The 27,877-nt window shown below is 39.2% G+C and overlaps 1 protein-coding gene across 2 annotated transcripts in view; it reads right to left on the bottom strand.

Moving 5' to 3' along the window:
• Positions 1–1,220: 1,220 nt before the first annotated feature.
• NXT2 (nuclear transport factor 2 like export factor 2) overlaps positions 1,221–27,877 on the bottom strand; it is a 52,371-nt gene continuing 25,714 nt past the window's right edge. The window contains exons 2-5 of one of the 2 annotated variants that reach the window (XM_084294224.1): positions 15,823–15,937; positions 4,465–4,551; positions 3,212–3,356; positions 1,221–2,311 (exon numbers count right to left, since the gene is read on the bottom strand). In XM_084294224.1, coding sequence (XP_084150350.1) covers positions 2,133–2,311; positions 3,212–3,356; positions 4,465–4,482 — 342 coding nt within the window. In that variant the 5' untranslated portion in view covers positions 4,483–4,551; positions 15,823–15,937 and the 3' untranslated portion in view covers positions 1,221–2,132. Of the gene's footprint in view, positions 2,312–3,211; positions 3,357–4,464; positions 4,552–6,284; positions 6,394–15,822; positions 15,938–27,877 lie in introns of those variants that run through there. The other variant, XM_084294223.1, reaches the window with a different exon arrangement.

Here is a 27,877-nt window from a genome sequence, read left to right as displayed (position 1 = left end):
CTATACAAATAAAATTTGGACCAAAATATCCAGTAGGTATTTACTCCCAGGAAAAGCTTATCAGGTACAAGTGTAAGTGTAGTTTCTGGTGACTGTTTTCAAAGCTCAAGCAAATGCTACAGGTGCAGCCATCACTACATTCCAAGAGTCGAAACCTGTTTTGTGTAGGTAAGCAGATCTGTAACACTACTTATGTAAACAACAGCAAATTAAAGAAAAGCACACCACACACCAGTGTCACAGTTCAACAATGCTATATAAGAAACAGGCAGATTTGGGGTTTTCCTTTCAAACTCGTAGAAGAAATACAAATATATGAACCTCACATATTCTGTTAAGAACAAACAGTAATTAAATAGAGCAATCCTTTCTTCACTACATACAGAAATAGCAATGTATTTACAGTATTTACAATTTTCAAAGATTTTGGACTTCTTACATTGTTTTGCAGGAATTAATATTCTTCAGGTTGAAAAAAAAAATAGTTACAGTAGCTTGAGGAACCAGTCAAAATATAAACAGCTTCTGAAGTCAGGTTACTAATTCCAACTTACTGATGTAAAGACTAGAGTGCCTTAAAATGAAACAAAACCACTCATTTCCCCTAAATATCCCATTATTTATGGGACAATATCACAAAGTACAAATGTTTTAGACAAATTGATATTGCTCATTTTCACAGTTTTCTGATTTAAGTAATGAAACCAAGTGAGCTGCAGTCTTAACTGCTTTGTGTATTCAGGCTGCTGCTGTCATTGCGGCAGTACTAATATCAGTTAGAATTTCCCCTCGTATTTTCATTTACAAGCAATCATGTTCTCACATATAACTAAATTTTGACTTTTTGCTCAGATTAAAATAGAAATACACCAGTTTGAAACAAAATCTGTTTATATTCAGGTTCACTTTGCAAGATCCCAAATTAAGATGAAGACTCTTCTATCATGCACTTGAGAAAACTACTCTTAAGCAATCAAAAGTTGCTGTAAATTTAAAGCAAGGGGGAAAAAAAACACAACATTACCAATAATTAAGGGGAACTGTAAAACAAACAAACAAACAAAAAAACACATGAAAACTATAGTAAAAATCTGTAAGTGAGGAAGATGGTACTTGTGTTCAGATCTGTTCTTCTAAGTTGACAATAATCAATGAGCCTGTTCCGAATTAACAGTACTGTAGATAAGAATTGTAGGCTTCACAGTAATGCAAACTTCTAGTGCCTTTTTTTTTTTTTTTTATTAATCACAGTACTTCCTGAAAATATAATAGCGATTCAAAACTTGCAGACTGAAGATGGGAAAACTTGTCCATCCTTCATAGCGGCAGAAATACCAGTTAGGGCAAACAGAAATTAAGTTATTTGCCTACTTCTTACACTGTAAGACTTCAAAGAAAAGTAATGTCTGAAGTCCTTCACATGCATTTGACAAGAGTCGCTGGCATAGGAGTTCTGAGTTATTCAGCATTCCCTATATACAGATCAATGTAAATTAACTATATCCAAATTACTGAGATGCTCACGTCAAAAGGAAACCTGAAAAAATTTAGTCCTTCCCTACCACTGTTAGCTTTTCGATGGACTATTTGACAGATTACACACTCATAAGCCATACTTCATACTTTCACAGAACAGAAATCATTGTCAATTCATCCCAGCCTCTTAAAACCACGAGTAGGTAGCTTTGAGAATTCTACGTACATGTCACACGCATCTTCTTCCAAAGAGGTAAGATGCTACTGTAAAAACAGATCTGTTCAAGTTGAAGCAGTTACATGTTTGGTCAGAACTATACAAGTATTTAGCTTCCAAATAGTAGAGTTTCTGAGTTACATAAAAAAAAAGTCTGTAAGTGGCAGCAAAGCTGCATGTAAGGCATCTTAGGAATGATTCCAACACAGCTCATTGCCTTCAACGTTTCATTAGGTTTAACTAACACAAGCAACCTCTTACATTTTCAGACTGTTTACTACTAAAGCCATGCCCATTGGGATCAACCCTGAGACATCTGTAGACCTTCCCTAACGACAGGCGCAACACGAAGTGAGCGTTTCCACGCTTGCAGAATGTCTGTCCGTACAGCTGGTTCACTGCGTCGCATGAGAGAGGTCAGTCCCGCAGCCAATCCTCACTAACTGGCCCAGTCCTGGAAGCGGAAACAGTCACTGGCAATCTTCCACACCGTGTTGGTAGGCGTGGCTTGTGCTGTCAGCAAGAAGTTCTGGTTGAAGTAGCGCTGCTTGTTGCCATCAAATTTTACTGTCCCACATGTCACCACGAGAACTGTCGTCTGGCTTTGAGTAGCTTGCTCTTCACAAGGAGAAAAAGTATAAAGAGAACAACCCAAACAAAGACTAACAGGTAAAAGAAGCAGGAAACGTATGCGAAAGTTTTATTCATTTCTGGTTGTACTAGGTATAGGCTAAAAGTTGGTTACACATCCATGAAAAATACAGTTTTGTTGCATCATTTCTATGTGGACAATAGTGTATTCGCTCTCCAACAGTGCTTTTTAATAGGTTTTGTATTTTCATCTCATGTCGTTCGCTTTAGAGCACTAAAAACAGCCCCTGGGTTTTTGCTTAGAATAAGCTCTCAGGATTTGATACACGTATTTAGCAAGTTGCATACGTTCCCCTCTCCCTCACCCCGCTAGACCTCGTATCCTTTTCATGGCAGAGCAAAGCAAGCACGCTTGGCAACAGGCTTTTGTCTCATACTCCGCAAATATCCATTGGAAGTCATTTATTAACTTCTCAATTATGTAAGCATTTCTTTGGCAGTTGCTAATTAGAAATCAATGTAACTTAACATCAGTTCAAGATAGAAAGAATTCAGAGTACATACAGGTTAATGATTTGTTCCATGTTATACTGCACGTCAGTATCAGAGGCTACAGCAGAGGTCTCTTGGCTCTCAGACATTGTCAAGGACAACATAACCCAGTAAGCCAGACTTTTCACAACCCACAAAAATACATCACATTTGAATACGATCTTAACAAAAAATATCCTTTAAGTGTTTTCCCAGGCATGAGATGTAGTGTGGAGTTGCTGCACCTCTTGATTTGTGCTTTTTTTATGCACAGCTTTACCTTTTAACCCTTAGTATTTTCTCTAAGCTAGACCCAAGAGCACTATTATAGCTGTAGTTCACTTGCAGTGGTTATAAGATACCTAACTAAATAAATAAATTATAATGGAAGCTTACCATGAACAGGCTGGCAGTCCAACACGTTAATCTGGAATTCACTAGACGGCAACATTTCAAAAAATTCATTCAGTGCTTCTTGCCCAGACACTGCATTACCATTCCAAACTAAGGTTGCTTTGTCCAAATAAAGCCTAGTCAAAACCTGAGGGGTTACGAACAGACATATTTGGAAAAAAAGCATAAGCACAACACTCTCCACAAAGAGGTTGAGAGAATATTGTTTTGCATTACAGATTTCTTCAGCTACGTAAATAAATAAGATGCCCTCCTCAAATATTAGGTCCTTTTAACAATTAGTGCTCCCGATCAAGAATTAAAATAAAAATATGTTTTGCTTTATAACTTGCATACTGACTCGTGTCCAAATTTAAATATTGATGAGATTCCTTTAACAAAGCTAGAAATACAACTGAACTACTTGATAACAAAAGGAAAGGGCTACTTTTCCAGAATAATTAATTGCTGATTTTGTGTGTGTACATACATGTGACACAGGTAGTCAGCATATTATAATTTCAGGTAAAAAAAAAAAAAAAAAAAAAAAAAGGAGAAAAAAACAGTAATGGTGGAAGCCTACAAGAGGACAATTACCTGCAGCAGCAGCAGAGCAGCACCTCCCCAGTATTTCATAACCTGTGGGGTACCTTCCCTACCTCCCCTGCAAGCTGTTGCTACACCTGCAACTACCCTACCTATGCAGTGTGCCTCAGTAGTGACACGCAAGTGCTATTTTCACAAAATCTACAGCTTTTGAAATTACAAATATAATACAGTAAGAGGTCCAAAGAGCTGTCAGTTCCCACAGGTTTTTGTGCACAAATATCCATTACATGATACAACATGAGTGTGGTCCATGAAGACTTCTGGAGTCAGACAGAGCTGTTTCCACTTTATCTTTCAGCACTCCTAAAGATTCCCAGAAACAGAAGGGAGAACTGCTTACACAAGCTTAGCAAAAAAGGAAGCTAAATCCTAGCCTCAGAAGTCACGTGATAAACCCTAAACGTAGCTGGACATGAACTGAAATATACTGAAGAACACTAATGCACCTCCTAATCGGGTCCCCCTCACAACAATGCTGCATAGTAACACAAAAATTTCCCTTCAGGGCAGTCCAAGAGGCCAAGTTGAGATCTCTGTTCTAATACAACATGTAACATCAACTTCCAGGTACTTTCAATTAATGCTAGTTAGAAAAGCAAGCAGGAACACCACAGGAAGTTCAAACTATTGTCAAAATATCTACATACCCTCCTTCTTTTATCCATTGTCTCATAATAAATGTTGACAAATTCTTCTGCAGCTCTGCAAGCCTGATCCACATAAGTTTTGAAATCCTGGAGAGAAAAAAAAGCACACATACAAAATTACTGGTTAGGCAGTTTTATGCAAACTAGTCATCCACACAACTTCTCCAGCTAGTTGTCAACCAAAGTCACTATCCTTTCCAACCTCACTGAAAGATGATGTCAAATAATGATGAAATTAATTCCAAATTCCTCTTCTATGTGCTGAAGGTAGCACTTCTCTAAGATGCCAGTTTTAAGAATCATTTACGAATGCTTATTTATTTATTGTATTTAAATTGGAAATGTTTACATTGGAAAATGGCCTATGGCTAGCTGAACTAGTGTGAACACAAGTTCTCAGTAAAAATAGCTTTTGTTGTGATGGCTGGTCTGAAGAAAAGTTAAGGAACAAGATTTAGCCACTTATTTCTTAAAAATTAGCAAGAATCCCATCACACTACCTCCATAGTCTCATTTTTAATCCAATTATATATATATGTAAAATGTAATAACAGTTGTAACTGGATATATAGGAAGGAGAGAGAAGGCCTGTGACCATGCTGACCATATTCCAGTATGAATTGCTCCAGTGTTATATCCACAGGTAAAAACCACTACACACTTCTCACATATCTCTATTTCATTCATCCAAAGTTTATCAGCCTTTGGTGCCACATCACTGCACTGGGATCTCACCCAGTTATTGATTCAGGCCCTTAATCTCTTACAGACCGTGAACAGTGATGTCTGAACTTCTTGTCCATAGATCTATAAACTTTCATTTGGTTTTGCTATGATAACTTTGTTTAAAATATCATCATTCTTCTATTTCAGCACTGTATCCTTGGTGTTTGCAACTTAATCACTAGTTCCCTATTTAGCAACTTACATCTTCTTGGCAGTCTTTAATGAATAAATACCAGAACTACCACAAATTCCTACAGCATTACCCCATGAAACACTTCTGCTCAGAGAAATTCCCATACTACAAAATATTTAAATGACCTATCAAATAATTCCTGCTTACTCCACACGCACACACAAAAAAAAAAGTATTTCATATTACTGTTTACTATTTTTTAATATCCCACTGTAAGGACATGAGCCTGTTCATCTTCCTAGCTCATCCTACAGTTTCTGAACCCACAGGCCAGTTCCCAGCACGACAAAGCACTCTGAAAGGCACTGCACTGCAGCCAGCAGGCACTCTTTGGCAGCAGGAGACGAGCAGTGCCCAGCTGCCCACCAGGGGCCCTGCAGGCAGCGCTCGTCCTGTCGGTGCCGTGCCGTTACTGCCGGCCAGCCCCCCCCGCACACTCGCACTCTGCAGCCGGCAGCCACGCAGTGCGCGTTGCCAGCCGGACCCCAGGCAGGCAGACGGGATGCGAGGGGGCGGCCAGCGGCTCTGTGGGGCGCTGTTACAGAGCCCGGCTCTCAGGCACCACCAACGCGCCCCGACGGTCGGGCGGCGATCGCCGTGCGCGCAGCGCTGCGCGGCCCTTCGGAAAGCTGCGCGGGCCCCGGGGCTGAGCCCGGCCGGCCGAGGGACCCGGCGGAGGCTCGGGGCGCCAGCACAGCGCCGCCGCCAACAGCCCCAGCCCCGGCCCCAGCCCCGGGCCTCCCGCTGCCCTCAGGCACCGCGGCCCCAGGCCCCAGGCCCTTCCCCTGAGGCCCTCAGCCCTACCCCGTCCCGGCCGGGCGCAGAGGCCGCGCGGAGGCCACCGCACCTCCGCCCGAGCCCCCGCGGCACCGGCGGGGCCCAGCCGTGCCCCCGCTCTCACCAGGGCGGCGGCCATGAGGCGGCGGAACGGAACAGAACTGAACGGAGCGGAGCGGAGCGGAACGGAACGGGCCCGGTGAGGCGCGCGAGCGGCGGGCGGGCGGGCGGGACCGGACGTGCGCCGCTGCAGGGCCCCGCCGCTTCCGCCCGCGCGGGAACCCGGGGGCCGCGGGTTCGAGGCCCGGCCCCGCCGCCAGGCTGTGGCACCGCGCGTTGGTAGGAGGCCGGGCTGGCAGCGCGGGGCTGAGCTCCATGCTGATTGTAAAGGGCTTGGGAGAAAATACCAGTCGTGTGTGCAGGTGGCTGAGTGGGAATCCGCAGCGAGTCCAAATGCCTTGGTGTCCACTGCAGTTTTCTCAAAATAAAGGTCGTAGCAGAGCTGCGCTGCGCACCATTATTCTTCCCCAGCTCCTTCTCAGGCCCATGAAGCTGTTAGTCACAATTTCATTCATGTGTGTGTTCTCCCCTACAGCTACAAGCACTATCCTCAGCATAGCATCCCTAATTATCAAGGTAATGCAGGAGCATTACCAAGACACTAAGCCAAAATACTGCACGGCTGCTCCCCCAGCAGCGCCCTCAGCCATCGGTGCGCACCGAGCAGCCCGCGCACTGCAGATCTGCTCTGCCTCTGCATCTGCCTTCAGCACGTTCAGGCCTCGAAAACACAACGGCATCCAGAGTGCAGCAGTGAAAAAGAAACAAGAACTTGCATCAGTAGTTCTGCTTTTCAGTGCTAGCAAAACCAAACACTTTAAGCGAATAATTAATCCGTAGATTTGAGTTGTTTCATTCTCTAAGAACCCAACCCTTGCTGTATTTTTTCATCTCTTTGTTGTCATGTTCTGCTCTCCGCGTTCTTCCTTAAAAACACTTTACAGTGAGGAGAAAATGCTACAGGCACAGAACATCTAATGTATTACTGCTCGATGCCACAGTGCTGATACACTAACACGTCTCTGTTCTCGATACAGCCACAGGTACAAAGCACCCAGCACCACGGAGCTCCACAGTATTGCCTTTCTGTTCCACACAGTTTGACTCTACACATGATGCAGTGTAACTGTGGGATGCTAATGCAAGGCACCTCCTGCTCTGTCCTCTGACACAAGAGCACTCCCAGCCAGCTCCCTAGTGCCAGCTCTGCAGGCACCTCTTACACCTGTTCAAGGGCACGGCAGAGCACATTTGCTACAGCAGCTGTTTTAAAGAAGAGTTCAAGGACAGAGCAATTCAGAGTTGCTTGCTTTAAAACCTGAAGGTGATAAACAGAGGTATGTATACATTAGCACCAGGGAATTTTATACTTGCTCTTTCTGATTCCTCACTTGTATACTTAAAATTCACAACTTCTTAACTAAGTGTAAGAGACCATTTCCTTCACACAGATTCCACTTAACACCTGCTATTTTCTTCTTAGATCTGCAGGGAGTGGTTTCACATTAACTTTTTCTGTGGCAGTGCCAACTTAAGCAGTCCCTTTGTTTTACTGGCCTTCCCTGATTTGCAGTATGGCTCAGGACACTTGGCAATTATTTCTCCTGTGTGATTTTTCAGGCAGATCCATTCACCACTTGAGTTCAGTGTGTGACTCCAAGACACAGAAGGCAGAAGAACAGTAACAGCAAACGTTAAAAGAGAAGGATGGGATGGATCTACTTCTGCCAATCTAAGCCTCAGTCACGGTCAAGATTTTTTCTAACTGTCACTTGAACAGCTGCAAACAAGTCAAGGAACACTTTGTACAAAAAATGTATATAGGAAGTGCTTTTTTTTTTTTTTCTTTTTTTTTTTTCCCCATAAATCCATGTTTGTACTATATATGTATATTAGTTTGTTTAACGTGCTAGTTTAAAAACATTTATTCTTCATGAGTTTAGGACCAAAGTACACTCTTTTTGCCCAGTTATATTCAAGTGGCATGGAGATTATATGTATGTAATGCCATCTGATCACCAAAAAAAGAGTTGTTTTCTACAAATGGGTTTATTAAACATGTTTTTCTTTGGATCATTATATGCCTTTGTTGTTACCTGCACTTTGCCCTCAAGTATTTGAACCTGATTGTTCTGAGAAGTGCCTGCAATTATTTCAAAGATTCGGACACGTTATGTAACAACATGTATATATATTGCTGTATCATGCCAAACTCCCAAAATAAGATAATTCAATGTATTCCGTTTGGCAAAACACCCCTATGAGACACCCCTATTATGAGACATAAACACCCTTATTAAAATCACAAGGAAGCAAAGTCATTCAGAATGCAGCATGTTTTTTAACAGAACTATACAGCACGCAATAGAACGTAAGTTTCTGCATAACTTTCCTGAAAATTCCTGTTTCAGAGACTGTACCAATAGTGAAACAGACCTAAGTCCTACAGAGACCACAAAGAGAGACTGTATCTCAAATGGCTTACAGTCACAGTTAACGCAGCAAGCAGCTGCACCAAATGTGGCTGGCAGGTAAAGAGAGGATGTAAAGCTGATGCAAGCATGCTTTTGCAAAGACTGGTTGTGTATACAGCAGAACACACTCCCATGTAGCAACTATGCTATGAACGCTGGACCCTGTCATTGGTAGTAATAAAAACAAACAAACTTCCCTAACAACACTTCTAGTATGAAATGAAGTGCCAGGCAGACATTGTATCAGTTGCATTTTGACAGCATAGTCAGAAACACCTGACTAGCTCCTATGAGCAGTTAAAGTAGCTCTCACAGAGAGCAGGAACTGAACGGCAGCCTCAGTAAGTATTTTAAATCAAGCCAAGGTTACAAGCAAAACCATTTTAGTTGCTTGAGTTTAATGTCTTAGAATGACTGGCCCTCAAGCAAGAAAAGAGAAACCAATCCAGCAGTGTTATGCTGTTGATAAAGTGCACGTGGGTAATCAGACAATTAGTTGACTCCCTTATGTAGGACAGTCTGATGGAGATGGTATTATTCACATTGGTCTGACTGAAAACAGTCCACAGAGAAGCACAGGAGAATGGCATTTTTTCCTTCTGCTTCTAAAATAACAGTTGCCTGCTTATTGTGAAGACTGAAAAGCAGTTCAAGTACAGAATAGCCTGGAGCACAACAGGACTTAAATGGTACTATTGTGGCCCTCCATTATAACTAATTTGGTGATCCTTTTCATGCTTCTTGTAACATTAATGTTAGTGCTGTGAAGCAGCACTGACCTTGTCCTGGGAGAATTAGTCTGGACCTCAGATGGCCTCTCTGCAGTGCCTTGCAGCAATATGAAATAATTCCTCAATATTTTTATGCAGAAAAAGAAAGTGAGTTTGGGTTCTTCAGCATCTTCCAGAGTTGTGAAAATATTCATGAGGTCTTACACGCTATGCTACAAATAGTTAATGATAATGATGTGCTCTATATGTTAATTTGTGAATGCAATTTCATTTACTGGCGAATAACCAGATGGAAATTGCACACATTACTTACTTACTTGTTAGCAAGTTGTGCTTACTTTCACAGATAGCATGGCCAAACATGCCTTATATTGTGTCTGGAAGACTGGATATAAAAATGGGTCAATGTTTAACACTTTGTCCTTGATTTCCTACATATTTTAGATCTCTTCATGCTTCTGCTACGTGCATCTTTTTTTTTCCATGTGGGAGTGACTTTTCCCCAGCCTGCTGTGCCGGCCGGGAGCCGGCAGGGGGGAGAATGCACCAACATCCAGCGCTCCCATAGCAGGGACTGAGCCAGGCAATTGCAAAAAAAAAAAAAAAAAAAAAAACAACAAAAAACTTGCTGCTTTGCTGGAGCAAGTTGAGCCGTAAGGCCGGCCAGTTAAATTTGCATAATGCAGTATACAGTAGGAAACGACCTGAAGAGACTCAAGAGACCTGCAATTACTTACTAAAGATGATGTGCAGCTGACTGTGAAGAAATCGTATACTGAAGGTGATAAACACTGGGAATGGAAAGATGCGTCTGTGATAGGACTGCTGGGGAGAGGACTGAGAGTTTGGGTCAGGGCATATGAGGCTGTGCCCTTTAGTAGACTGAATCACATCCAGGAATGTCAGCTGTATACTAATTTGTCATTGCTGTGTAGGAGTTGTATCACTAAGAAACAACATATCGTGCTGAATTAACAACTGCTTGGTGATGGTTGCTTAATACAAAAGTTCAAATATCTTCCCATTTTAAATCTCAAGTCTGTCATTGTGTCACTACATCACCATGCTACCTATTTACCTCAAATTAATAAAAGTACTTCATAATACCTCTCTCATATAAAGAAGAGCTATCATCAGTTTCCAAACAAAAAAAAAAAAAGCAAGGCATTGAAATTATACATCTTGCTCAAGGTCACAAAGGGAGAAAACTGCAGAAATGAAAACTGCAATTCCAGTCTTTTACACTCGCTATGTAAACATCTTCACTCCATTCTGAGATACTAGTGTAAAATTAAAAAGAATCAATCCTATCTGTTATCTTCATTCTGTATTTCATGTTTATTTTCTTCACATTAGACACAATTTAGACAATGTGTCTAAAAAGTACAGTGTCATGCTCCTTTTCTATGGATTGGATGTGTATGTAATGACTACTGTAAATGCTAGTGGAGTGAAGGAATTGTATTTTTGTTATTACAGAGACTGTGAACAACCTGGATAAAACAACAGAAACGTGACAAATACCTGCAAAAGCATTACCTCTTTGTTTACCCGTATGCATCTGTGAAACCTGGACGAGTAACAGGCTTGGCACAAGCCTCCCTGCTGGCAGGTTGTGCAAAGTTCTCTATTTTTCAAACACGTTAAATTAGGAATCTGAGGAAAAGATTTTTTAAACTCTCATTTATCAATGGCTGCTCCATCAAACGAAGTAATGTGTAAAGAATAAAATCAGAAATAGTAGAAACTAAGGTAGCTAGTGAGTTCACAAACCTTTCTGACAGTTCAAGATTTGTGTCTACGATTATATTTTTTTTCATTCAACTACTTTACACAGTGCAATCATTATCTTTTGTTCTGGCAACGGTTCATCAGAATACTGCTCAAGCAGGATTCACTGCAGATTTTCTAGTGCAAGTTAGGGAGGTAGATAATTTAAAGATTCTCTATGCCCGTTGCCTGCCTTAGCACCAGTCATAACTCAGTGAAGTAATGTGTCAAAATGGAAGATGTGCTAAAAACATGGGTGCAGAATTCATTCTCAGCTGCTTCTAAGGATGACACAGAATTCTGAATATCCCTTTAGTCATTAGACTTCTTGTTGGGACCATGAAAATGGGGAAAACCAGAATTTTTTTCCTTAATGTGAAGCAGTATGCAAGACCTAGTTCAAAATATTACTGTGAAAGAGGTAACTTGGTAGCTCACAACAGTGGCCAAAATATATTCAGGTCTAAGCTTCCTGCAAAAACAGAGACTAAAAAACAGAAATCCACCACCACAGTATTGAAAAAGTAAGAGCAGCAGGAAGAAATGTAAAATGTTTGCAGGTGGTATGGAAACTCCTTCAAGACATATTAGAAATCTGAGATACTCAGAATAAATTCATGTCACTTAATGAAATACTTCTAAAAAGATCATTAAGGTTGAGAACACTTAATAACAAGCAAACATAGAGAATTAGAAGTACAAAGATATCCTCCAAAAAATGAAGTTGTTTCCAAATGGAGAAAATAGGGGGGGGGGGAAACATAAAGTTTGGCTGGTAAAATTTAAAAAGGAAGTAAGGCAAATCAAAGTAGTTCTCAGAAACATTTTACTCAGGCACTATGAATGAAATCCTTTTTCAAACATATCAAAAGCAACAAGCCCTGCCAGAAAATCTGCAAGGCCAACAAGTGAACAGTACACACCAAAAGAAGACAAGGCTGTAGTAGAAAGCTAAACAAACTCTTCATATCTTCAGGAGTTTACAAAGTCTCTTATATTAGAGCCTTTCTTAAAAGGGAATGAAATGAAGGATCTGTCATAAAGTGAAATGTCAGGACAAAAGGTTTTAGAACAAATCCATAAAACAAATAGTAACTAATCACAAGTTGTATGCCAAGTTATGTGCTCCTAAAGGACATGCTAACCATGGCATGTAATCTCTAATTTACAACAGGTTCTGTCCTCCAGGAATGGAAAGTGCCAAATTTGCGGCCAATTTTCTAAAAAAGCTCCAAGATGTATCTGGGGAACAATAAAGCAGTAAGTCTGATGTTTGCCCTTTGCAAATTGGTAGAAACTATAATAAAGAACAGAACTGGTAGATACTTTGATAAATGTGACATACTAGGGCAGACTTAAAGTAGCTTTTTAGGGAGAAGCGTCACAAATCTGTTAGTTCTTCAAAAGAGTCAAGAATCATGTGGGGGTAAAGAGCCTTACTAATGAACAATTTCTTCTTCCACTAAGTGATTTCCTTTAACTTTGAGATTTTTCTAACTCATGGTTGTAGATTTGTCATACTCTGAAGTAGCTGAATAGTTTTTATATGAAATATTTTATGTAAATGTACAACTCCAAGTACCAATCCAAATTATGTCTGTGGAATAATAAGACTCTCTGCTTACCATCTCTCACTTCTTTATCCAACTCAGACATTAGATATAGTTGTAGTATTTTTATGGCACTTTTGCTGATTATGCAAAATTAGACTTTGAGAAAGCTCACCTAAACCTGACTGCCTGAAGATATATTTTCTTAACTTAGAAAGCATCATTTGCAAAAGGAAACAGAAGAGTCCATCTGAAACATACCTAAGATTTTCTTCAGGATTGCCCTTTTAGGCACCTTCCCTTGAGCAAGCCTTTACTTTGGGTTTTTAAGTAGTAAAAAGTAGTATGAGCAGAAGCAATTTCCACTTTGTGTTGAATAAATCATAGTCATTCTGTATATTGTCCAAATAGATTCCCAAATATGTATTTGAATGTAGATCAAGAAACAACTAAGTCTAACTCATAGTTTCTCTTCAAAAGCCCAGCTATTCCTACCAGTTTCTCAGCCTTTATCTCCAGCACCTCAAGCCAACTTACCCATGCTCCCCAGGCTTTTCTATTCTGGAAAGAATGTACAAGGTACAAATGCCAGAATGACTCAGCAGCAATGACACTGAACTCGCATGCAGAGTTCAAGCAGTTTACATCAAGATGACTCACCAAAATACCTTTACATCTGAAGATGGTTCCTAGAATATGCTCCACTACACCCACTTACCATATGGAAGGGAAATTTTGAGTTAGTTTAGATCTTACAGACCAAAGCAGAGGCAAAAAGTGTAACTGTTGAAATAGCTGGGATCAGCAATTACGACTGTGAGATGCATTAGATATATGGGGTGGTTTTCAGTCTGTAATCAGTAATACTAACCTTTAAAATTATTTTTTTGTTGGAAAGCTTCCTAAAAAGCTGATACTAAGAGCAATGAATTCAAACTGTAATCACAAATAAATGGCAAATAGGATGACATGCATATCAATGTATATTGATAATACCTGTATGGAGATAGGAAATAGCTTTTAGGGGTGGCTGCTTTATAAGTTTGGTCAAATTTACTCAAAATATCATAATTAAAGATAAGTAAAAATGCATTAAGATTTCAAAAATGTATTCAACGATCTGTGTTACACCAGTTGTTGTTTTTTTCATCAGTTGGTACTCTGTTAATTAAAATTAATGAATAGCAAAGCTCTGGATGATTTCAAAATCGCTGGAAAATGTATAATATTTATTGCAAATTATTTTGATACTGGGTGAATAATGATCACAGGATGAATGCAGAATTCAGTCTCCAGCAAGAAAAAGAATTCTCGTTTTTCCCATAATATTCTCACATGACAAGTACGTACACTTGCATTCTCATCTATACAAAAATGAAGCCAGACTACATAATGCTAGGCTGCTTTTCAAACTAACCTTGTGTCAAAGAAAACTGTGAGTTTTCTGTAATGACTTCTGTAACAGGCTAAAATGAGGTCAATGGGTCCTAATTACCCTTGGTAAAATGAACAGTCCTTAGTTTTGCTAATACTCCCAGATTAATGTGTTTGCAATTTTCATGGGTTTATAATTTATTCGCCCTTAAGATTACATAATTAACACTGACAAAGTTTGAAATAGCATATCCTCTATTAAAAAAGCCTACAACCTACTATGTTTTTTAATTTATTGAGTTCAAGAATATATCCAGCATTACTTAAATCATAAACTTACTTGAACTCTGCAGGTTCAAAATCTCACTGCAACATTGTACATAACACTGAAGGGCAAATTCAGGAGGAAGCAGAAGGCAATGTTCTTATAAATTACAATAGCTACTCTACTGAAATAAAAACAAAAAACAACCAGAGACCGAAGAAATGATCCATGGTTATGTCAGTGATTAAAATTAAACTGGTAGGTTCACTCTCTCATTATTAGGTTTATCAGCCATCACTGATTGAATGCCACACACAGCATCCTTGTTAACAATGTCCAATTACAGTTCAGAGATTTAGCAGGTACAGTGATGTTTACCAGAAGGATTCCCTCAAGGTCAGTGATTCATACAGCGCTTCAGCCCTCAAGTTGGTAAAGCAGTATGTTTAAAGGCTATACGCTATTCTGTATGACCTTGAATCTTTCTGTATAGTGAATGGTTCTTGTGAAACATGGTTCTTTAAACTTTTGTGAAAGTTATCAAAATGTATAGGTAATGTTAGCCACGTGTAGAGAAATTCAAGGAACTATCTCCTAAAATAAGAGAAACAACTGACGTTAGCCAAATCCAGACAGGTTCTGACGAATGTGATGCCTATGAATTTGGACCATGACTCAGTGTTAAAGGGTTTTGCCTGAGCAAGGGCTGAATGAGATCTCAATTCTATCCACTGATTTCAATGGCAACTGGGTGTAGGTCTCATGTGTTCAGCGCATTCACTCTTTGACTTATATGCTGGGTAAGACAGACTTGCTAAAATACTGCTAAAGCTGGATTTTGGATTTATTAAAATGCAGTGGACTTAAGAAGGTCTGGTTTGGTCAGTTCATTTTCAGTGAAAAAAGGCACATTACTCTGGATAGACCCAGGCAGAACCTGTGTTTGTTACAATCCCATGGGGACTGTGGACTATGCACTGCTCCACCTCAAATTCCTGTCATACCAGAACTGGTGGAATGCAATGACTCTTATCCTGATAAACACCCCTCTTATTTTTTAAAGAAAAACAGGTCTTGTTATATATTGGACTGTTCCACAGACCCAGAGGGATATAGTGAGATCAAGGTACAAATACCTATTCTAATTTAATCCATGTCAAAACACTGCCAAGTGGGATAAATTTTCAAAACAGGTCAGTTCAAAGTGTCACCACAGTTGCTAGTTAAAGAAATTTTAAAATCCAATCCATTTCCTTAGGTAATGAAATGGTATATGAGCTTTTATGAAGACTTGGCAATGTGTAAGTAAAACCTGGGTAAACGTACTCGTATTAAAATGGACTCCACGATGGCTCAATGTAGCAAGCTGATAACTGAAGTGTGTACATGTACACAGAGGCATATTTATATACTAGCGGGAAGGCACCTATAGCCTTACCTTTTAGGCTTGCCAGGCACTTCTCTTTGCACTTGTCCTTTTATCTCAAAATACTGATCAGGGCTTCAGCAGTATATTGTGCCACTTTGCAGTCTAGCATCAGCTCAGTTGTGCCCTGTATACACAAAACAACATTGCAAATAGCTGTTATCAAGATATCTGAATCACACAATGTGTTGCATCATACATATCAGCTGACAAGAGGATTTTACAAGCATCACTTGCAGCACATGACCATAGTTTACTTTAACTTGTGTGCAGCTGAACCAGCACAATCCATAATTGTTTCTCATCAGGGGCTGCAAGCAATAAGTTATTTTTCTTATCTCTATCTAGCATTCCTCAATTTTTACTAAAGCCTGGGAAGAAGAGAGGCATTCTTGCATCTAGTTCTCCCTTTAAATAAATTGCCTGTACATAGCCAGATTGTGTTTTGAGGAAAAATTCTGTATATAAAATACTGGGAATCATCTCCAGTTTTGGAGCACTGGTAAAATGAGCCCAATTCTAGACATCACCCTAGGATATTTTTAACAGGCTCAGAGACAGAACAAGAACAATTTCAAATGGCAGTAGCATTCTCGTTCCCCAAAATTATGAAAAACTGGAAGGAAAAATCTGAGCTACAAACAACTTCTAAACCTGCTGTAAATTGCACTACAAGTCCATCGGTATCTGAGAAAAAAGGTGATGTGAGACGGATGGCCATCTCTCTCCCCGCCTTCTGTCCAGGGTGGAATGTCAGATATTTATCCCTTTCATGTGTGTTTATAAATCCTGGAAAGCATGAGTACATATCTTCTTATCCCAAATGAATGAGTTTACTCATAAATCACAGTATCCCCAATTTGGTCCATGTTGCTGCACTTTTGGAAACTTTGGTTTTATAGTTGTTATTCTTAAGAAACTCTACTGCTGGTAAACAAGGAAGTTTAAGAAATTCATCCAAAAAAGATTAATCTTCTTCAAATAGAAATCAATCAATCAATCAAACAAAAACCACATGTATTAGTTTTATACTCTATATATGATTTTTTAAATCCAAACTTGAGGGGTTTTTTTGCGCCAATATAATTTTTGGAGGCAACAGGAAGGCTTTTGACATCAGAACGAACTGAAGGAAAGAGCTAATGCAAACATTAGACTTAGGTTATCTTAATAGATGTGCAGAGACTTTTTCATATGTGCTTTGCACAACACTGTAATGTTTTTATGGCTTTAACTACATTTATCTCTGTTTTTAATTTACTTTCCTTTTGAGGTTCACAGGAGTGCTATGGTAGATAAAGGCTATACAAATAAAAATAATTAGCATAATCAGAATTGTTTCTGATAAACACTTCCATGTTCTGATACTTCTTGTTTGTAGATGGAGAAAATATTGTATGTTGCTAGAAAGAACTAAAGATCAAAGCATATAATCCGAAAGCAAATAAATACACATTACATGTTACATCTTTCATCATGTTTTACTCCTAGTACCTGATCTACCACTGGAAATGGTCTAAAATGCAAAGACTGTGCAATTTGGATCTAGAGCTTTTGTTCAAGCCAGCTCTGCAAACCTTTCAAATGTTCCCCTTCTTGGTAATTCCACTGCATTTCTTTGAAAGGCTGAGAAGTAAACTACAGAAGTGTTTTCTGTTTGTTTCACTCCTTGATTTGTTCTGGCAAAGTTTGCCTGTTTTAAGTAGTTCCTACAGGTACAAATAGCATGCATAACAGCAGCCGGAAAATGTTCCTTTTCCACTGGTAATTTCAATAAAATCAGCATTTTAAAAAATTAGAATCAAAACCAAGAAACCAGCAAGATTTTGTTTGTGAACAAATTTTCTTCTCTTCTAGGTCAAAATCAATTTTTCTTCCCAATTTTCTGTTCTTTGTTGTATTTTTTCCCAGTATCTTTTCCCCTTTAGAAAACAACTTTTTTTTGAGACTTTTTTGAGAATAGTCTAATTTGGTTGAAACTTTTTCATTGAAAAGGAAGTTCTATGAACAATTTTTGAATCAGCTATAGATGAAGCATTAACCACTCTACATTATAGATTTAATAAAACTGTGGAGCAAAGTTCACCCAGATGAGAAAGGCCTGAAGGGCTAGAATTATGATTTATATTCTGTCTGAAATAGTTCAGGTCAGCCTGTAGCATATTTGGAGATAAATATACATTTGGCTCACACTTAAATGCTGGGCATCAGTAGGTAGGCCACAACAATTCACTGGTTAATGGGATGACCTACCAACAATAAAATGCTAAGTAACATTTCTCCAGGCCAAATGTACCTGTGCCCATTTAAGGAATCATTTTGCAGTAAAGAACCATTTACTTCCAGATGGACGTAAACAGTTTTGTCAGTTACTTTTTTTTTTATTTCTTAAATTGACGAGTTGAGAGAATCCTTTATGATTATGAAAGGAGTACGTGCCTTCAGATTTTTATGAAAATGTTTTACTTTTATTCCCTGACTACTGTAAAATATTTAGGACTCTCTGAGCATCTGAGCTATGGTTCCACGGTCAGTTGACCTGGAACAACAGCTCTATAGTGATCAAAAATGCATACCTTCCTCTGTGTTGCCCTGCTCTCTGGGATATCTGCTCCCTCTGTTGTTCTTACTATCATGTTCATCTTACGCAGAGCTAATTTAATTAACTAAAAGTGTGAAGGACTCCACCTTTTCTTACCTTCTTACCGTCCATATACTTGGCAAACTAAAATAGATCAAAGAGTTGTCTCACAAGTGACAGAGTTGGCAAATAACAGTAAGTGGCTGGAGTATATGGGTAGGATGAGAAGGGGAGGGAGGGAAAGTGGTTGAGAAGAGCACCAACATGCTGTTACATCATCTCATGCCACTTTGTGAAACGATACCCTGTGGCTGAATTTGACATGCATGCAACCCACAGCCAAAAAAGTATGGTCCCATTTTTTCCCCTTGCTATCTCCATTGTGCATTCCCATCACTTCCTTTGTGTCCACATTTATGCAGATATTTGCTGAGACTGATTACAGAAGTGATCTGACTGCAAATCATTCTATTGAGTTGATTCTTGGGTCATTTCCTCATCTATATTGGCACAAGGAAGGTGATGGAAGCATACACTTAGGGCAGGATTGCCCCTTCTGGTAGTAGCAGGCACTTAGGTCAGTTTACAGCAGCTGTGGAAGCACATCCAGCAAGTCAAAAGTGAACAAGTAAATAAAACTGACTGTGGATGTTTACAAACAAGCTGGGAAAACTGAACATCCAGCAGGCAGTAGAAATGGTGGCAGTATTGCAGTGTTGTTTTTTTTTTAAACATACTTTCAGTCTGTGTAGTGGAAGCTCTTCTAATAAACAAGTGAGGGTATTTTCAATACCTACACATGTATGAAATCTATTTTGACAATGTATCTCAATGCCTGGAAGCCAAATTCTGTCTAGATTTATACCTGAGAAACCATATCCTTTTAATAGGAGAGCATCTACATAATGAAAGCATGCTCATTAGTGCACTGTAGGCCATGACGCTTGTCGGTAGATCTTCTGCCAAGGCAAACCCCTCTGTTATTACGCAATAACCCACACTGAGAACACATATAACCCCACTGAGGTCTGGGGTGGTCTGTCCTAAATGCTGAACACAGTGATCTGGTAACTTCAACCTGACATCAGACTAAAGAGGAATTATTTAGTTAAGCCACTGAAGTTGGAATGTGGTAGATTTCATTACTGTGACGAAAAAATGAAGCCCACTGTTTTCACTTCAGGAATGTGGATAGCACAGATTACTTATGTATGGTGCCTCTTCTACAAAATCGAGTTTATATAAAAATCTTTCATCCTTTAGCTTCATGTACTTCAGTGCCCTCCAACATGGGCAGAGTGTAACTTTAACGTAGATTAAGTTCTTACTGCAAGTATAAACAACTGAATTGTTTTAGGAATATAAAATGGAATCTGTTTTATCCTTCTTCATTACATGGATTATAACACATTGGAATGGAAAACAGTCAAATTGCATTGGCAAAGCCGGTACATCTATTTTTATCTATTGAGTTACTTGTTAAAATACACAGGAAAAAATGTATTGGACTTTGCAACTCACTTCTCTTATCCTAATAGCTTGCTAACTTGCATTCTACAAGCTTCAGCTATGTATCTCTCCTTTACAGCTTAATAATCAGTGGAGCATATTAATTCTATACAAGGGCTTCACCTTTTTTTTTTTTTTTAATTCCTAGTAGTCTATTTCTAGTAGTCTATTTCTGTGGTCCTTTGCATGGGCAGAGTAAAATAGAGCCAAAGCTCAAAGAGAAACGAACTGCACGAATGCCTGAAGCCACCTAACGAATTGCATCAGAGTAATCACAACCACAAGAAAGAAGGCAAGTGACATACAACCCAAGATAAGCATTACCACCCTAAATCATTGACTCATATGCCTCTTGCTTCACAAATATTTCCTGTATCGGAAGAAAGGTAGTTGGAAAGCAACCTGATGTCACTGGAACATTTGGACAAGAGATATAAAAACACAGACCACAGAAAGGAGAAACAGAAATCTCTTATCACCTCTTCTTCTGATCATATTTTCTATGCTTAGATAATATTGATCGTTCCTGACAGCTATACAGATCAGCAGATGGTGGGAGACAGTTACTATTCTGCAGAAATGGTCCATTATTTTACAGTTCATATTTAACATTTTACAGTGTACTTTCTAGAAGGGGGTTGTTTCAAAGAAAGCTTTTTCACATTATTCTCTCTTCCAGGATGCTTTAAAATAAAAGCAAAACTGCAAGAATTATTCAGTGGGAGTAACTGATGAAATGCTTCCTCCTTTTCCCTTAGATGTTTGAGAAGGTGAAGTGTTAAAAATATTTTCTTTCATTTTAATGAGGCAACAGATGTTATTTGATAAACAAGCTTACTGTCTATTCAGTGTTGACTGAAACCCAGACTAGGTTTTGAATTTGTACTAAAACCTGGAACCAAAAGAAACTATTTCAACCTGAGCGCCACATGCATGTGCAAAGCAAGACACCACTGTAAATACAGGGTCTTTTTGCTTGACAGTGCAGTATTCTATTCTAACAGTAAACTCCAAGGACAGAGCTACTGAGAGTTCCTTAAAACACCTGTAGTCCAGTAGTCAACTGCTAAAACAATGGCAAGACTCCCAGTAACTCTAATGGAAGCCAGATATGGCCTAAATATCAAACAAAGGAATAAAGAAAGTTTCTTCCAAATGTAACTTTAATCACTACCTCAGTTAGAGAGCCTCATTGCTCAAGCCACAGTTTTAGCAGATATTTTGGCAAAAGGTCAAGCAATTCCATCAGCTCTTTGAAGACAAATATTAGACAGAGACAGTGTCTGAAATAATTTCCCCAAGCACCATTCAATTAACCTACTTGGCTAAAAGGTGATTCAAAAATCAATATTTTGTAATAGATGCTTGTGTTTCAGATGAAACTAGTCAATAGGCATCAGAACAATCTCAAATTAAAGACCAATATAGACAAAGTTAAAATATCAGGCTGTTTCAGTACCAAATGTGTTGTAACTTAAAATAGGTCTATTATTTCGCACAGGATATTCCCCCAGTTACTATTTCAATATGTCACTTCTTTTATTAAATTCACTATGACTTTTCTAAAACAAAAATAAAAATAATTACTGTCATTTTGGGAGAACTCGCAAAACAGGTGCGAGATCCCCCGTTGGTCTTGCAACAGCTGTTAACTGGAACTGTGCATTTGGTTTCCTCGGAGTATATCAGTTTGAATAGACCTGAATATTTGGAATTTTTCTGTTTGTTTTTCATGAGCAGCTTCTCTTCCCCTATTCCTTGTAGCCATGTACATATATAATCAGATGGAAACAAGAGCGGACCCAGCCAAGAGCCCAAAGGATAAATTTTAGCATCAGAGGGTGTGTTATTTTGTACCTGCAACTGACTCAAGGAGACATTAAGCATGTCAGTGAAACAAAAATAAATAAACACGGCTGACTGAACAGTAAGAAGTTTCTTATTCACAGGCCTATTAACAGAATGGGTTGTCAGTAATGGCAAGGAACCGTACAAAATGAGCCGATTCTAATCTGTGTTTTCCATTACACTGTAAATATATCCTCCAATAAAATTTACTGGAGTAGGACACAGGATGTGCAGAAGCTCTTCCAGTGAATTGTTCTGGTTCCACAAAATCACTGGCACACTTTTGGCAGGTTGCCTGGTTCCCTTTAGTTGCAATAACAGCTTGCTTTCCAGCAGTGAAGTGCACTAATAACTTATTTTCTACACTTACTGGGTAGAAGATAAACATTTTTCCAAATGGATAACCCCATGATGGTAAATAAGGGTTTATCTGCATGTAAGCTCTCCACTTTGGTAGGGCACTGGGAAGGCAATGCACATTCTACTTCTCCTTTGAAGTCGTCAGTGTGGATGTAGGATAGTCAAAGAAATACTGGACCTGTCAGATGTCAGCATTACACCAATGTTTCTGCTCCTCTGTGCTCCCCAGTGATAAAATGGTGAACCTGACATCTCTGTGAGTGAAGACTTGCAAGGAGGATCCCATCTACTCTTCTTTTTCCCAAATACTGTGCATGCCTCCCCACCCCTCACCAATAGTTTTATGGAATATCCATTTAAACAGGGATGTTTGTTCCCCAAAATAAGAAGGACTTAAGAGCAAGTCCAGGCACAGCTTCCTTTTTACCTATACTCTTTTACAGGTTCTGTTTATTTATGGAGACCCAAAGCTAGGTCAATGTATAACCTCCAATATAACGACCTAATCAATTTCTCTATTGACAAGCTATAATATTTGGAATGGATCTCTTACCACAAAAAGCATACGAATCTTCCTGCAACATTTTTATTGTGTTTACCAAGTACCCAGTAGGATGGATTCGCATCCTGTCTAAAGTTATTGATAACTAACTCTGCATTGCTGCAGTGAAAGCACCGACTCACCAAAGACCACTAAGTCTGATTATTAACTCCCATGATTGGTCTAGCCTGCTAGTGAGGAACACACTCAAAATGTAAAGTAGGACGCATGGGGGACATGCGTTAGTTGTGAGTCATTTGTAAGAACCTTTCTGATTTTATCACCAAACAGCCAAGAAAGATAAAAAAAAAAAAAAACATAAAACATTTGATACATTTTTTGCACTTGTTCAGAATGTATATCAAAGGGAAGAAAGGGATTATCATCTTTAAAAATACTGTTCCTCCAGGTCACCATTCTCTTGAGATGAGGTTCAAGGACATGAGGATTCTCTTCAGAAGAAAGGAAGACTCGACTTAGTCAGAAGCATCAAGGATTTCTTAGATGACCTCTGAATTTATATCTCAGGATTATTTTGCAGGGATACTGAGAGTTATTTGCTTCTTTCAGGCACTAAAACAGATCAGGTTGATTCAGGATATTGGTAAGAGGCTGTAAAACCCCACACTTATAAACTTCCAGTCAAATCCATCCAACTTACTGAGGTACCTAAGTGGCATTTATTATTGATCCTAATTCAGTTCTCAGAGAGTACACAATTTCATCAATAATGGTGCAGCCGTTGTTCCACCTGGCACCATTCCCCAGTCAGGAAAATGAGGATACAAGATTAGTGATCTGTAGGTAAAAAAGCTCTCTCTGCTCCTGAACAACTTAAGAAATCTAAAAGACAAAGTACAGGAAAAGTGAACATCTCCTGTAATCATGTTTTAAAAAATCAAGGTGAATATGCTCATACATCAAAAATCGGCTGTGTCCCCAAATTCTTCTCTATAAGTAATCACTGTAAAACCTCTCCCTCTTATTTAAATTTCAACACATTAATGCACCATTGTGTAATAAATGGTTTCTTAAGGATCGAGAGGAGAGCATCGAAGAAGCTGGTGGAAGTGCCATCAAAACAGCCAAGAATAAACCAACATGCCAATGCTCTGTTGATTTATTCCAGAGCAATGCACCTGGACCCACCAGCTGCCATACATATTCCATCTGGAGCAACAGCTGTTTGCTCAATAGTTGTCATATTGTCTGACACAAACAATTGCTTGTTAAATTTGTCATCAGTGAAAAATGGAAAATGTTACATTTTGTTCCTGTCCTTAGGTTTTGAGTAGTTTTTCTGTGCAGAGCTTCTGAATGGGAGTTTGTGCAGCTGAGCATTTGTAAGTGTAGTCAAAATTACAGATCCTGCAGCTCCTCCAAAAAGGTCAAGTTCAAGGTGGTTCACTGTGAGCTAAGGACACCTAAGGAGGGGTGGAAAGCAGTAGTGAACAGATCAAATTGCAGAGCATAGGAGATGGAAGGATTGATGAGATTCTCAGGCAAAGAACATGAAACTGACAAAGACGTTTATACACGCTATGGGGGTGAAGGGAGAAATTCTGGATTGTGGAAAGTATGGAAGACATTACAACAGCCGGGGCTGGGGAGGGACCTAAGACGGTCATAGCTGTGGGGAAAGAACAAATATGTTTATTAGAAATGTTATTAGAGAATGTTTTGCATGAAGCAGTAGAATTTGAATACTAGATGAAGGAAGCAGCAAGTTATTACAGGGTTGAGCAACAGCAAGGACTGTGGTGTTATTGCCTGCAAAGAAGATATTCCACAGGAAATGAAGCACCACTGTGATAGGCGAGTGCTTAGAAATGGAGAGGAAGATCTGAAAAACTTCAGAGCACGGACAAACTTTTAAGATGAGGGCTGATGAAATCACCATACAAATGTGTGTAACAAGAAAATGTGGAAATTAAAGACAGTAATGTAATATTTCTGAAGAACGGAGAACAGAGTGGTACCTATCAAAATAGATGTTTTATGAACTGTAAGAGATAAACACCAGGAACGAAGGTAATGAAAAAAGTAGATTGAGATGCAACCTGAAAAAATTGCTTTTAAAACACATTCCAATGGGAAATAATAGAATCAGTAAAGCACATAATGGATGGGAAATCTAGTTAGCAGAGACAGTACCTGCCAGACAATTATCCACCTAATTACTTCTGTGTATCTATTGTTTGTGGCACAGGAGAATTTGGATGAGTGAAAATACTCAGCGTGCTACCATACACTGCTCACAACAAACAGAAAATCAACAGCCACCCAAAACTCTCTCCAATGAACCTTTCCACTAACAATATGCACTACCAGAAGCACGTGTGCTTGATGAAACTCTAGGGCAGGCAGTTTGGCTACACAAGCAGAACCGCCCTGAAACTGAAAATGACCTGCTTTCCTCTGAGCTGCATGCATCCACAGTTTGCTAATGCCTCACAGCACATCAGATTTGCTTACATTTTTTGGAGTAGGATAATGATTAAAGAATAACATACAGACATATTTTTAAAGGACCCTTTTGGATGAGCAGTGTGGATTTATCATTATAAATCATCCAAAATGATATTTATCCAAAAATGGAATCTGATAAAACACCACTAAGCTCAAGAATTTTTAAAGGGGAATCCGTGGTGTAAAGGAACAAGGGATACAGCAGATAGTGATGTCTCCATTCTTAAAGTAGGATAAGACTTTTACTGAACTGAGGCTGAGTGATGCCAGTCATTAAGTTCACTAAATATAGATAGATAAGATAAAGACAAAAAGAAAATCTAGTTACATTTTATTGCCAGCACTGTTCCACTTCTCCCCGACAGGTGGCATTTAACCAACACCCCAAGCAGCCTGTTCCACACCAGCTCTGTGGAGCTGACAGCACTGTATACTTTCACACTCCGGCAATGATTTATAAGGGCAGACATGGGCTAAACATTCTTGGATTACCAAGCAGTATATGGTTTGTGACTGAGGTCAAACATCAGGGTAACATTTAGTCATCACATGTCAGAGTAAAGTCTAAAGGACAAGATTTGGTGCAATATATTTACTTTCCACCAATGGAGGAACTTTGGTTTCAAAGAGTAAGGAGCAAAAACGCAGAAGACGTATTTGTACGTGTTCAGTACCAGAGCCATATACCCATATTTAGTTGTGGATACAAGTGCACCTTTCCCTTGTCTGGCCATTCCTTTTCAATGTACTGATCCCACTGAAACACTACTGAAACAAGATCCTGTGTAGTTGGTTTCAGAATTTCTTGCCCTAGAACTACCAAAATTTAAAGCACCTTTATTGAACTTAGATGGAGAGCTGAGAGCTTTCATATTTTGTAGAGTTTGTAAAACCTTTGAAACTGCATTAGGATACTGGTAAGAGTTTAAAAAGCTTAGAGAGACGAAACTTTAAAGTTGTTCTCAAAAACTGCATTTACCACTGGCAACCACCACCTTAGCCAAGTACTCGGGCTTCTCAGCACCAGCTGCGTACCTCTGCAGTATCAGTAACAGTAACTAACGGCAAGAAGTAATTTTGTTCCAAGCACAACACTCTGTAACTGGGTAAGCAAGAGAACCAGAGAGGAAAGAGGAATATTTATGTAAAGGTCTGACAACATTTTAAAAGATCTTTTTCTTTTGGAATTCATCAGATTGTATAAAATGTTAGATGTCTGCAAGAATATTATGGGGGAATGCTCTTGAATATCAAAGCGTTTTCTCAAACTACCTAAAACAACTTACATACATGTACATCTGACATAGAACTACATTTTTTTGTATATTAGGCCCCTGTCCAACGTCCAAGCCATGAAAACAAAATAAAATAACACTACTGGAAATTTGGAAATCACTTTGTAATAAAGGATCTTCACACAGGGACAGTACCTCTATCACACAGAATACAATTAAAGCAATAGGACAGGAAATTGTGAAATACTTCATACTCACAAGTAAAAGACCTTGTGCCACTTAAGTACAGAATTGGAACGAATGCTTCCAAGTTCTTATTAAATTTCAAGCAGAAAGACAAGTAGGAAAAATGACAGTGATAGTATGCATCTTACATTCAACTGTGGAAGAAGAACAAATGACATGTACATTCACAATGATAACTAAAAGTGGGTTCTGGAGCACGCAGTAGATTAATAAGGAGAGGGAAATTGGGAAGTATTTAAACTAGATGCCCCAGACATTGAAGGCTGCTGAGAACTAAAGAAGTTTTGTCAATGGTCTTTGAAGTCTTCCATACAAATTGAGCACATACTTCTATCCTTCCTGTCACAGAGGGCTCTGCAAAAGGAACATCTCCTCGCATGCAAACTTAGGTGACAATGCTAGTCCTTCACCGGAATGGATCACACAGCCATTGCATGCTGTGAGCAGCACTCCCCAGTGCCCTGGTGCGTTCAGCAACGTTCTATATTCAACTAGTACTACAAGCACTACTGTCAGCTGCTTTCTGGTTGGTCTCATTTGAGAAAGGAGACAGGAATGTGCACCAGAGACGTGTTCTAATTTTTATTTTTAGACAGATCTTTACAACCTTGAACAGCTATCAAGAAAAAGAACCCAATGTTGTAAACAAACTGAACTAGAAACTCTATGGTAGTAACTTAGGCAGAGTAACTGCATTACTCTGACAGAAGAGGCAGCAGATTGCAAGTCTCTGTGAAGTAAAATGCTTGGTGCTCTGTGCTGTCAGAGTACAGCACAGGAATGGAACTGGGAACTCCTGTAGCCACCCCTCTGCCTGCAGGTACTCTCTGCCTCATACTGTGACAAATCTCAGTGTCACAGTGGTTGCTTTACCAGTCTCTTTGACTTCTGAGACCTCACATAGATCTGAAATATTGCAGCATCCCAAAGCAACCAATGAGAAATTCTTCTCTTATACAGACTTCAAGCATAATGGTGACACACTAGTTTATGTGCAGGATGGACTAGAGGATGAGATCCTAGAAAAAGCAATGTTTTGTTCATCCTCTCAGGTTATTTTAACTGATTTCTTATGACATCACACCTGGGTTACAGCAATTGGATGCTTGTATAAAATGGCAATAAGCTTAAAAAAGCCTGACATGGGCTACATTAGCTCCCAGATAAATTTCTGTGAATTTTGCCGGTATAGACTCCAAGTCAACTGAATTACCCTCAAGTACCAGCGTGGGTGCTTTATAAGCCAGTAGAGTAATTGAAAGTAAAATGATTAAGGAT

The sequence above is a fragment of the Netta rufina genome (assembly GCF_964035555.1).
Source record: "Netta rufina genome assembly, chromosome: 12".
Lineage (NCBI taxonomy): Eukaryota > Metazoa > Chordata > Aves > Anseriformes > Anatidae > Netta > Netta rufina.
Note: the sequence above shows the minus strand (reverse complement) of the source record. Positions and strands in the feature narration are given on the sequence as shown.